Source organism: Ascidiella aspersa, chromosome 1 (assembly GCF_963924565.1).
Source record: "Ascidiella aspersa chromosome 1, kaAscAspe10.2, whole genome shotgun sequence".
Taxonomy (NCBI): domain Eukaryota; kingdom Metazoa; phylum Chordata; class Ascidiacea; order Phlebobranchia; family Ascidiidae; genus Ascidiella; species Ascidiella aspersa.
The window spans coordinates 37,214,405-37,227,409 of NC_139447.1; the positions used below are offsets into that span (position 1 = coordinate 37,214,405).

The window sequence follows — 13,005 nt, forward strand, 5'->3', positions numbered from 1 at the left end:
TGCACATTTCTAATTTTTAATTCTACTGTAGTCCGTTTTTTTTATCGCGGCTACCTAAAGCTTAGCGTTAAATCTAATAGCGAAGCATTGGCGACCATATTATCTTTACTGCAATTTTTGTAAGTGAACGAAATCGTAATACAATAATTGAATTTTAAATAAAATGATTGGTTCAAGTGTACAAGCGACTCGTGTTTAATGGCATTGTCGTTTTGTATGCCTTCTAAATAAACGGAAAGGAGTGAAAAAAAAACAATGTCTCCCTTAACATCTTAAATTGCACGAAGCAAACTTGTTTCGTGGACTTACAAGTGACTTTTTTGCGTGGAAGTTTTTTTTCCAACATATTTTAAAGCTCAAATATACACCGTTGTGGAACTTCAAAACACACTATGGAGGTTCCTCAACCTTTTTTCGCGGGGACCAAATATTATAAGCGTTAGTATAACAAGCTTTGGTGACCCACTTAACTTCACTTTAAGCAGGGGTTCTTAAACTTTTTTTACCGCGGACCCCTAAATTTTTTTTTGCTTTGCATGGAACCCGGTAGACGAAATGCTCCAAAATTACGTCATAAATTGACGTCACAATACAAATAGAATTCATGACTCTGTCATTTCGGTCCGAAAAATGTGAAAGTTAAATGGAGTCTAACTATACATTCAGTGCAAAACCGTTTAATTTTGAATTGAAGTGTTTTCTTTTAAAAATTAATTACACTAGTTCTTTAATTAGGCCTTCATGGACCCCCTAATATAAGTTCACGGACCCCCAAGGGGTCCATGGACCCCATTTTAAGAACCCCTGACTTAAAGTGATGAAAGTAAGCCAAAACATAAGACAAATGGCATAAATAAACTTGAATTTAATTATTGTAAATCATGTCTTGCTATTTTTCAAGCAATTTTTTTACAAGTCTAAGAGATATCTTTCTCAGAACCTATTCCATTAAACCTTTAGCAATGTGAATTACTGCGGTCGGCTTTTTACATCACGACCCGTTAGCTTACTTCTGCATGGGCTTTGATATTCATTCTACGAATATCATCCAGCCATTAGGCTCCAAAATTTAAAGTGGTTTGTTCTGATTTTTTACTGTATTTTTCATTTACTTTAGAGTAGCCCTCAAGTTGATTATTTCCAGACCCTTGCTTAACATTGAGTCTTATTCCGTCTATGAATCACTCTATTTCCGCACATGTGGATCAGTGGTTCCCAAACTGTGTGCCGCGTCGCACTAGTGAGCCTCGAGAGATTGCCAAGTGTGCCGCGAAACTGTTTTGTAATTTTGGAAAAGAGAGTATTTGTATTACTAATAGGCATACACGCAAATATTTTAGATTTAAATACGCACTATCCATTACAGACAAATAATTTTGAGATATTTACATATAGTTTGTCGTGTGGTAAGGCGATTGTAAAATTACTCTATTGATCATCTCGCGAAATAGCTAAGATTTTTTTAGGGTGCCGCGAGCCAAAAAAGTTTGGGAACCACTGATGTGGATACTGGATGTTAGTCCCAAACGCTTAAAAAACAAGAATACCAATGTTTGGAACGAGTTGTATTGCTTCCAATACGCTTTCAAATACTGCGTAAATTTAACAGCGAAGCATTGGCGACCCAATAATCTTCATTAAACATTTTAAGGTGAATAAAAAATAAATAACATAAATAAATTTGAAATTAATTAACGTGAGCCATGTCTCCGTATTTCTTCCACAACTTTTGAGAAATCTTGCGTAGAATTAATCTCAATAATCCTGACCATATTAAACTTGTACAGTCGGCGACTCAACCAAATCAAACAGCGGCACAATTTTGGATCGCGACTCGTGGATTGGAATACACTGTGTTAAGGACCTCTCATTTCGTCAATGAATCGGCTTTTTTCCGTACATACTGGACTTAGTCCCAAACGCTTAATAAAACAAGAATACCAATGTTTCGAACGAGTTGTATTGCTTTCAATACGCTTTTCGCAGCGTCTTAAAAGGCTGGCGATAAAACAGGATAAAACATAAAAAAAATATAGAGGGAAAAATGTGGTTTGCAGAAACGTACAAGAAATTAAAACACACAACAAACCAATGTGACTGGAACTGTAGACAGACAATACAAGACAAATAAGTACTCACAGAAAATGGGTGACAATATCAAGGATCACCAGGCGCTAAAAATATAAGGGTCAATTTGTCTATAAAGCGTCTAATACGAAATATCGGAATAAAAATTGACTAATTTAGCACTTTTTGTGGTTTTGTGTTCGAATGTGTTGTTTTAATGTTTTGAGAAAAGTGGGATTGTAATACATTTTGATAGCTGCTAGTGCGTAGCACAACAAAGTACAGTTCAAAAGCAAACGCGTATAGTATTGGAAATTTATTGGGGCTAATAATAAGCTTAAATAAATTTAATGGACCTTTTCTAATACTTATGTGAAAGATAAGCAAACAATACAAGTTAATTACTAATATATGCCGTGATGGATACAGTTTAACGGTCGCTTATGCGTAGCGTAGAAAATAATACAGAGTATGTATCCGTTTTGTTAAAAGAACGATTCGATAAACATTTTTTTTAAGGTAAGCGTAAATAGACCTATTACATGTCTCCAAAAATGCCGCTAAATAACTCAAATACAAGCACAATGTTATGCGTGCTGAAATATAATTGTTTTTATCGGTTATGTTGGATATATGCTTAAGCAGTTGAAGTATAGTTTGTCTCAAGAATTGTTTTTAGATAGTTTGTAACATGAAGCGTAATAATGTAGCTAGGACTTGCTGATAAGTAGAAAGAAGTCGATATGTTTGCGCTTAGGTATGGAAATGCAATGCAACCCATGGTTCGGGTTACCCGATATGTAACTAATCAGTTCGGCACTAATGCGCGATATTTCAGATAAAAAGTATTAAAGTATAGTTTGTCATAAGAGTTGTTTTTGGTGTAACATGAAGTGTTATAATCCAGGACTTGCTAATAAGTAGCAATAAGTCGATATGTTGGCGTTAAAAAATATTTTGAATAGCTTCGGAAAAGAGCTGCATGAAACACAACCCTTGTAGGGTTGTCCGATATGTAACATATCGTTTCGACACATAGTTAAAATAAAATGTTTAAAGCGATTTTTGCCAGGTTATTGGGTTTAGCCTTAAAATGATAAATTGGCCCCAGTTATTATCTTTTTTTAATTTAAAATTTTAGTATAAAAAATAACTGCTTTGAATTGTCGATCATGGCTGACATTTCCTAAATTCACCGATAACTGCCAAGTATAGAACGGGTACCGATACTGTTACTTGGGTATCGGATCCGATCTGATAAAATGGGATATCTCAACAAATGAGTACCTTAGGAAACCTGCCTCGGCAAACGAGGTAGCCTTAGGTCTGGACAGTAGTGTTTTAAGCCGAAGCAGCACAGATCAAAACATCGACCTATAAGTTCCGCAGCAGAGGCTAAGAGTCGAGACAAGTAAAAATAAAAGCCTAGCGTATAAAAATGCGTCTAAAAAAGGCGGCCAACGTAAAAACTGAAGCTAAACGGCCAAAACCCAGACGGCTCTATAGAAAACAAAAAACAGACACACATTCGTAATAATAAGGGAGGAAAAAAGCCTTTCAAAAAAACGAAAACCAGGGAAGATTGTACGCTTTTTGAGAGCGTAGAAGGTCTAAAATCTCCTGGTAAAAAAACATTTTAACGTTCTTCTGGCCAACTAAAACTTTTTGTGCCGTTTTTAGTTAAAAAAAAGTCAGCCAAAAACCCGCAAAGCGGAGCTAAGCGTCCAAAAAGGCGCAAAAATAACCCCAAAATGTACTATTGTTAAAACAAAAGAAAAAAGTAGCTTGTACGTGGGCCGACTGAGCTTTGCCCGTTTTGCAAAAAACACACAAAAAACATAAAAAATGTACTATAGGCGGGGGCTAGGACGCCGCTTGGGCGATTAAACTGCCTCCAGCAGACGGACTGGCGCACAGGAACTGAAGTTCAGCGTTCAATTGCGACGAAGAAGCCGAATTAACGAGCTCAATCTCAGCCAAACGAAGCTGCTCGGCCCGTGATGAGTTCTCAAATAGAGCTGCTCGGTTCTGGTCGGCGCTTTTCTTAATCCAGTGCCCGTAAATACGGAATGCTGAAGCGTCTATTACTCTGCGCAGAGAGCGGACTGCGTAGGGGTCGCGTGAAGCTGTTGAAAGTTTGAGGAGTCGGTGTTGGCCGGAGAGGGTTAGGACTCGGTGAAGGGCGATCACAGTGTGAACAGCAACCTGGTGGCAAAATAAAAAAACATAAATTAGTAATGTAAAAAAGGATTAGCGATTTTTTAAAGATATATTCTAATATAACTTGAGCAGTGTTTCTCAATTTTTTTTAATTGCAAAGTCAAAAGACTTCTATATATAATCGAAAAATTAAAAACAAATTAGTAATATAAAAAGTAAGTGTTTTTAAAGATATAATTGTAATATATCTTGATAGGTGTTTTTCTAACTTTTTAACCAGGCCCCAATTTATTTTTTTCATTTTTTTTTTAAATAAATGTTGGGTTCTACTAGACACACTGCTCACTTGAATTTTTTTGAGTATAAATGCCATGGTCATCACCATACCGAATAGTTAATAAATTGATTTTACAATAGCGCTTTCTGAACATATAACTCTAAGCTGCACATAAAATTCAAATACTATGTTCAAAGACATTTGGAAATACATAGGGTTTAAAAATCAAACGATAAAGAGCTGCTTACCCGGAACTTTCGTCTCGCGTTGAAAGGTTTCGAACTAAACCTCGAAGCTTCTTCAACTTGCTGGAAGAAGGGGTGCGCAAGGGCGCCTTTAGCGGTCAGTCTGTTGTCCGGGTCGACCTCAAGCATTTTGCTTATCTGAACAAATAAATGGTGTTAAAGTTTCAATCTAAAGTGATAGTTTTAGCGATTGGGGTTGCTACGGTTTAGTAATGTGCTGGCTCTTAAGGCGAGGGCCGATGACTTCTTAAGTCTCTTACACGTTCCTTGTAGGTTCCTGACTACGAAATCAGACCGCTAATATACATGTCCTTAACTCAGTGGTCCTCAACCGGGGTGCCGCGGCGTGTGCCATTTTTAATTCTAGAGGGTGCCGAGAGATATTTGAGAACATTTGAGAAATCTGTTTTTTTGCTTCACAAATTTTTGTGTAAGATTAGATTGTAATAAATACAATTAAAACTTCCTACGTTGTGAAGAGTTGATGTGACATTCTAGTGAATTATACCTACGAAAAAATCTTATAGGGGTGCCGCAATCTATTTAGTATTTCTGAGGGTTGCCGCTAGCCATAAAAGGCTGAGAAACACTCAACTTCTTGAACTCTAGACAGAGTCATTCACTCAGTTGATATTGCTTGTTGAGTATATACTCACCAATCTTAGTGCACACGATAACGTAACACGGTGAATCAAGCCGCTAGATTAAAAGCCGTATATAGTAGAATGAATTAGAATGACATAAATCGCTCGCTTTGTGTTTGTTTGTCGCACGTCACTGGTCACGTGTATTATGACGTCATACTAGGCAGCGCAGTGCGGTTATATTTGTTAAAATTATTGCAAATGCTACAGTATTTCTAAAGTTTAATATGATTCGCAAAATTCGCAAAAAAGTTTGCACGATTCTTGATACATTGCTTCCAATCTGCAAATCAGCATTTGGATTTTCATTACGGTGATTCGAATTTACGGAACACTAATTAAAATTGACAAAACAGTGCAATGACTTTTCGAAACTGTAGAAAAATTTAACAATTTAGTGCTTAAGATTTGCGTAAAATTGCAATAATGTGCTTCAGTTTGTAAAACAGCAATTTGAATTTCAATCCAATGTTCTAAATGAGCAAAACAATTGATTTAAGTTTAGAATGTTGTGCCTTGAATTTGAGAAACATAATAACTATTGTCAATGCTTTGAATTTGTAATTAGTACTGAGAATTTTATTGCGGCGTTATCGTACAACAGTGCGACATTGTTGCACCAATTTGATAAAAAAATCAGTCGCGAATTTACTTGTGTGACCTAACAAAAAACCTATTGCCTGTGTATACTTTTAACCACTAATTTTGACTGAAAGCCTATTCTAAATATGGGCACATAGTCACATAAAAAATCGCGAAAACTTAAAGAATGTTGTAACGAGCTTAATTAAGCAAAATACATCAAAAATGATTGGACACAATTAGTGTAAAAACGTGACGTCTGATGACAAACCATCGTCAAATGAGTTGCTTTGCAATTATCTAAAACCCGCGTCATTTAACACCAAATGACCAGTTAGTAATAACACGGAGTTTGCGTTGAACGACAAGATATCGCGAAACATAACAGGAAAAAATGTCTTAACGTTTGACGTAGCTTTGACGTGCAGCTTTTGCACTATTGTCACGATTGCCTTAATATATCATACTTTGGCCAACCGTCTGATTGACTGATCCGTGTTTTTATAGGATGAAAATAGGAAATGTGCTTGTCGTAAAATTAGGAGCCGAAAAACCCAGCTTTACTGCAACTCAATTTTGGGGCGCGACCCATTAGTAAAGAAACACTGCCGAAAACAAACTTAACATATAAAATATCATCGCCAAAATATCAAGTTGACGCGCAGTTTTTAAATGACTATGCGATTGTGGAAACTGCTAAAAGAAGTGATCCTTAAACTATTCGCCTCGATGTTCTTAAGTTAAGTGTGCCTTGAAAACTATGTATGTCTTACGAGTAGAATAGCATGACACACAAGCAAGCATACTGTCCGTTAGATAAGTAACACTCTTATTGTAGTTACCTAAAAGTACCTCGCGTGTCGCAATAAGCCACATTTGACAAACCCAAGTCAAGTTATTTCGACTAAGTGTCTCGAATCAAAACTAACTAGATGGGAGTCGATAGCTACAGAGAGGTCAAAATGGTGACGTCACACAATTTTAGGTTTTTTGTCACCCAATCAAAGGCCCCTTGGGGTGCAGACTTATAAACCTCTTATGCGCACCTACATAGCACTCTACGTCATGTCTGAAAATTTAAAAGTTCTACTGTGTATACTTTTTCTTTTAAGCTTTGGAAAAAAATCAGACTGAAACACACCATAGCAAACCAAAAACGAATAGCGGCAAAAACAAGATATGTCCACAAAACTAATTTCGGCACATATAATAAAATGCAAAAAACGCTCACCAGATCTCTAGCCGATTCCGAAATGTCATCCCAGTCAGGACTGGGAAACGTGTATTGACCCTCCATAATGCGACGAAGCATAATCATCTGGCGTCGGTGCCAGAATGGGGGAACTCCTGCCAGCCTGAAAACAACAAGGCGATTGAATTTCACCACAATCTTGATCAAGTTACATAAACACAACGCGTTGGCTTCTGTTAGGTATACAGGTTACTTGGTCTTTACTGATGTCCTATTTTTAGCAAACGACCAATATATCTGATTTCAATGATCTCATTACAAAGGTTGAATTACGAAAACAGGTGAAATTGAGATTGGTAAGGGCAATGAGTTTAACATGATTTTTTTTACCCTTTTCTTTTTTGCTTTACACTTGATTTGTCATCAGCCTATTTCACCTGGGGCCCTATTTGCTACATTTTGTGAGGATATAAACTTTGGAGCATAAAAGTTGGAGATCGCAGTTAGATGTAGTACGAATATCAAAGCCCATATAGCAGATAACATTTTGAACATTTTTTGAACATACATCAACTCCACGTGTGGGCTTCAATTAGGTATACACAATACTTGGTGTTTACTGATGTCCTATTTTTAGCAAACGTCTGAGAGATCTGATTTCAATGATCTCATTACTGAGGTTGAATTACGAAAACAGGTAAACTCGAGATTAGTAAGGGCAATAAGTTTAACATAATTTTTGTACCTTTTCTGTTTTGCTTTACACTTGATTTGTCATCAGCCTATTTCACTCTTGCTACATTTTGTGAGGATATAAATTTTGGAGCATAATGGCTAAGATTGTAGTTAAATGTAGTGAAAATACCTAAGCCCATATAGAAGCAGGTAACATTTTGAACATTCTAATACATCTTTATTTATTTTAGATGTTAAAAAATGAATAAAGAGATGTTTGAAACGGAAAAAAATGTTACCCACTTCTATGGGCTTTGGTATTCTTACTTTTGAGGATATACTTTAAATGTTTTATGATTTTTGCACCTTATAGTTGCTGTTCGAAAGAATCTTAAAATGTTGTTAATTGGTTTATATAAAAAAAAAATGGATATACCTGGAACTACTGAATTATATTACAGGGCGGTGTACAGCAACCAATATGCTGGCTAGCTAATTTAATTACAGCGCCATGCATTCCAACTCCAGCATTATAAAGAAGCAACTGCCGCTATAAATGAACTCGTCACTAGGGTCACGTGGTCAAACATACCCACTCAACATACAGCATACACGCCGGCATGACAGAGCGCATTTACACCATTGTGAATTATACTTTGCTCTTCTGCATACGATAGTAACTCATTCAGTAAACAAAGTATAGGAGGCTATTTAACTAAGCATTCTACAGTGGCCTTGAGAAGTAACCTTATCTTATCAATTTAGTTTTGTCTTGTTCGTTTTACTTGTCACTTAATTTCATTCATAACTGTGTTGAAACTAAACTAAGGTCTTTATCAATAATATACAGTGTGGTAAAGGAATCTGTAAAGCTGCCATGAACCATGAAGGTTAAGAACTGATGAAAAACAGTGTTAATTGGCATTACAACACGCTTATACTAACTTAGAGCATTACATGTCTTAAAAGTGATGTGGGATGAATGAGCAGAAAAAAAAGTAAAAAAACTATGTTTTATGGATTCAAATTATTTTTCCTTTCGGTGCCTGGTACACCTGTCAACCTTCTAAAGTGCTGCACTAAAACGTTCCCTAAATTTTATTTTATGAGAGTTTGTGGTTAGTTTTTTCCAGCCATTCAAACACAATTAAACACCCACTGGTAAATAGAAAGAATGAACTCACAGTGTGTACATTATGACGCCACACGCCCACATGTCAATTTCCTTGCCGTATCCTTTGTGACCTTCATCGACTGTGCACTTCAGCATTTCAGGTGACATGTAGCCTGGTGTGCCAAACAGGTCTGAAAAGAAACAGAAATAAGGTTAAAATCTCCAATGTTATGGTTGGTTATCTCCTCAGCTATAAACACTAAAACTTGCTTAAAAACACATTTTGAGATCAATTTAGAATTCTTTCTGTGTGTAACCGGCAAAAACTAAGTTTGTAAAAACTTACAGGTATAAAATAAGGTTATAATCACCACATGGGCTCTAATGTTTTTTGTTTAGTTAGATAATGTATTTACCTAAAAATACAGAACTTTCTTGAAATGTCATTACAATCCATTTTGTGGAAAGCAACTGTTTAATGGAATGTATATCTTTATCAACAGGGATTCATTTACCTTTAAAATATTCACCGTCTCGAATTTTCACAGAAAATCCAAAATCCGAGAGGTGAAGTTGCAACTTGTCGTCAAGTAAAATGTTCTCGGGCTAAAACAAAAAAAATTAAAAAAATCAAAATCCATGGCACAAATTTTTAAGAAACAGTAGCCTGTGGTTTGTTTATGGTTTATTAGTGCATGTGGTGTCTTTGTTTACTTTTAGCACCCTTCTCAATTTATAAACGTCATGCGACGTAAATCAATTTGCAACAGGATGGGTGACTGTGTTGTGGCTTTTTAAGAAAAACAAGCCAAAAAAACTGTACAAATACCAGCACTAATTGACTAGCTATTTTAAAAATACTGGTGGTCCATCAATCCAGTTTTGTAGTTAAACTATGGAATTGCCAAAACTATTGTTAGTAGCTTGTCAAAAACAAAAACACTTACTCACAAAAACATTAAAAAGTAACATTATAGTAAATTTTCAAACAAGGGCAGTTTGATTTTATTGATTTTAAAATAGTTATTTAATAATATAATAATAAGTTTAATCTCACAAAAAAATTGATTTTTTAGCAAAAAAACATAAAACATAGCAATTAAATTATCACATCACAAGGTTATTTTGATATAGAAATGTGCAAATTGGTATATACAAGAAACTTAACCCGATAACAACATTTTACTTAAAATCACCAAGAATGGCAACAAAATTAATATGACATCTCAAAAAGGTTATTCTGTCATGACAACAGGTCACAAAATAAGTACAAAATCATATAAGATAGAATTAATTCAGCATGTTTTTTTTTACCTTTAAATCTCTGTGTACAATGTCACGGGAGTGGAGATATGCGATGGCTTCCAATAAAGACCTCATCGTAAATCTGTAATACCAAGGACAGTGGCTTAGCATAAGCTATATACAATTATAATTGAATATGTGATAACAAAGAAAAGATGCAAGCAAATCGGATCGGTGTCACATTTCAATCTGGATAATCCGGTTAGATTAAATTATGCCACATGAATGGATGGAAACTAAATTGGATTCTACAGTCTTCAAAACCATAAGATTTTAATCAAAGGGCTTAATATATACATATAAAACCACATTTAATGTAAGGGTAGAAGTTGTCAAATTTTATACCTGGTTTGTTTTTCTCCAAATTTCACAACTTGGGTCAAATAGTCGAACAGCTCTCCCTTTTTTAATCTGAAAATCAAAAGTAAAACATTTTTGGCATAATTGACACATATATATTCTATTTAATAAAGTACCAAGCAGTGCCAAAACAGGGTTGCCACACTTTGAAATAAAAATCGTTTTATTCTATTTCCAAAACATAGAAATAAAGCTTCCGAGTAAAATCAAATACATTCGAAGAATTTTAAAAACCACATATGTTTTTTTTCAGACTATTCAAATCAATTCAAACATTCAAATCATTTTATACATTCAAAGACGCTGTGGCAACTTTGTAAAATACCCTACTTAGGTTGTTTGAGAAATCCTATATAACAATGGTTTCAAGCCAGTAATTAGGGTCAGGGAACATGTGTTGGTGCTGAATGACATATGCTTTATTCTTTCCTATGGGATTAGGGTTGCATTTTGACGTACATCTACACTGAAGTAATACAGTGCCTGTATAACGATGCTAATGGTCAACATATTTATACAAAGGGAAAGTGCATGTAAAGGACAGGATATGACTAGTTTTGATAAGGGGGATTAAATGCACACAGAATGGAACAAATTAGTCACTAATCCAACTGACAGGCATTATGTCTATCTCACAAATTGCTGAGTAATTGATATACCAGATTAGCTCACTTGAGTTAATTGCTTTGCAAAAGATAAGCATAAAACAGTTCCCTAATGTCTTATGCAGGTGCTTTGCTACTTACAGCTCAAATATGAGAAAAATGCAGGCATCGGTTTCGAATACATCGACCAGTTCAACTGCAAAAAAAACAAATGTCAGATTAACCCTTTATATAATATTTTTCAAAAAACACAATGTCATTAATAATTAATATTTCTAACTAAATTATGTATATTTATATTATATATATGTACAATTTCTCTTTGATACATTTATAAATCACAGTGTAAAACAGAAAACAAAAACAATGTAAAAAAAATAAATTTACAGTACATAGTTGTAGCCTAATTTAAAATATATGTAGGTTTTCTGTAATTCTTTAAACACAAAACCAAACTATGAAGCTCATTTCAATAAGGTTTTAGTTAGACATGGTAAAAATATCAAAGGCCATAACCCATAATATAGAAGTAAGTAGCATTTTAATCGTTTCCAAAATCTCTTTATTCCCTTTCATAACAAAAATCAAACTACTTACTGATGTGAGCATGGCCAGATACTTCTTTTAATATGTTAATTTCGTTGTGAGTTATGCTCCGTAGTTCCTCGCTGATCTTGTTGTTTTGATCGGTCAGGTCGATGATTTTTACTGCATATTCCTTGTTTGTTTGCTTATTGACACATCGCCTCACACAGCTGCTGACGCCCCTTTAAACAAAGAATAAAGATAGTAGATATTTGAAAAAATCATAGATATTATCTAAAGTATGATTAAAAATAAAATTTAAAGAGAAAATTTAAAGAGAAAAAAATCACATGTTACAAAATAAATTGTTAGCTATCAATTACTCAATACAAGAACTTAAACAAAAATATGGTGGCCAGTGGTTGTTAAACAAAGAATGTTACTATACATATAAAAAAACAATAGATTTTATCTAAAGCAAGATTAAAATACAAAATTCAACTGACAAAAATGCATAAAATGTTACAGAATAAAATGTCAGCAATATGTTACTGGATACAGCAACGCGAATAAAAGATGGATGGCCAGTGTTTTAAGGTCAATTTCTGAGAATAAGTCTCTGAAATATGTCCAATGTCTATCTGCTGCTAAAATTTAAAAATTTTACTTAAAGCAGGACTTAGTAGTTAGTATTAGGTGAAACAGTTCTGGTTTAAGTCAAACCTTAAAAAACAGGCATTGGTAGATTTAATGTCATTAAATAGTAGCAGATATTTCCCTAACAACATATGCACCAAATTAAATTTAAAAAACAACTGCCAAAATATGAATCAAAATTTTACAAAGGTTGTTTCGACTTACTTTCCCAGAATTTCTTTTGGCACGTATTTGGCGTAAAACTCACGGGCCGTTGAAACGTCGGGCAGTTCTTCATCATTACCCATGGCGATGAAATTTTACCCAAAATCTGTTTCTATTTCATTGCATAATAAAAACTGAAAAACAGAAAGTCATATGAAGGCAAATTACATCAGGTCAACTTGCAATACTCAACAGCTGTATTATCACCATTTATCGCCGGCCTAATGAATTTACAATGGAAATTCGAAAATAGCCGTTTTCTCTTATTTTAGCGTAGGATTTTGGCTAAAAAAATTTTGGCGCAAATCTTTGGCTATAACAAATTATGAAATGAGGTCGGTCACCAGCATCTTAACAGCTTTGTTTAACTCGCATACATTTTAAATAAAGATA

The 13,005-nt window shown here is 34.7% G+C and overlaps 1 protein-coding gene across 1 annotated transcript; it reads right to left on the bottom strand.

The window, feature by feature from the left end:
• Positions 1-1,952: 1,952 nt before the first annotated feature.
• LOC146170349 (phosphorylase b kinase gamma catalytic chain, skeletal muscle/heart isoform-like) lies at positions 1,953-12,748 on the bottom strand. The gene is made up of 10 exons (XM_083391995.1): positions 12,613-12,748; positions 11,824-11,993; positions 11,368-11,422; positions 10,607-10,672; positions 10,271-10,343; positions 9,472-9,562; positions 9,027-9,147; positions 7,207-7,330; positions 4,753-4,887; positions 1,953-4,272 (listed from the first exon to the last, which is right to left on the bottom strand). Exons 1-10 carry the CDS (start codon positions 12,693-12,695, stop codon positions 3,931-3,933), a joined length of 1,260 nt encoding a protein of 419 aa, XP_083248121.1. The 5' UTR covers positions 12,696-12,748; the 3' UTR covers positions 1,953-3,930.
• Between the last annotated feature and the right edge of the window lie 257 nt (positions 12,749-13,005).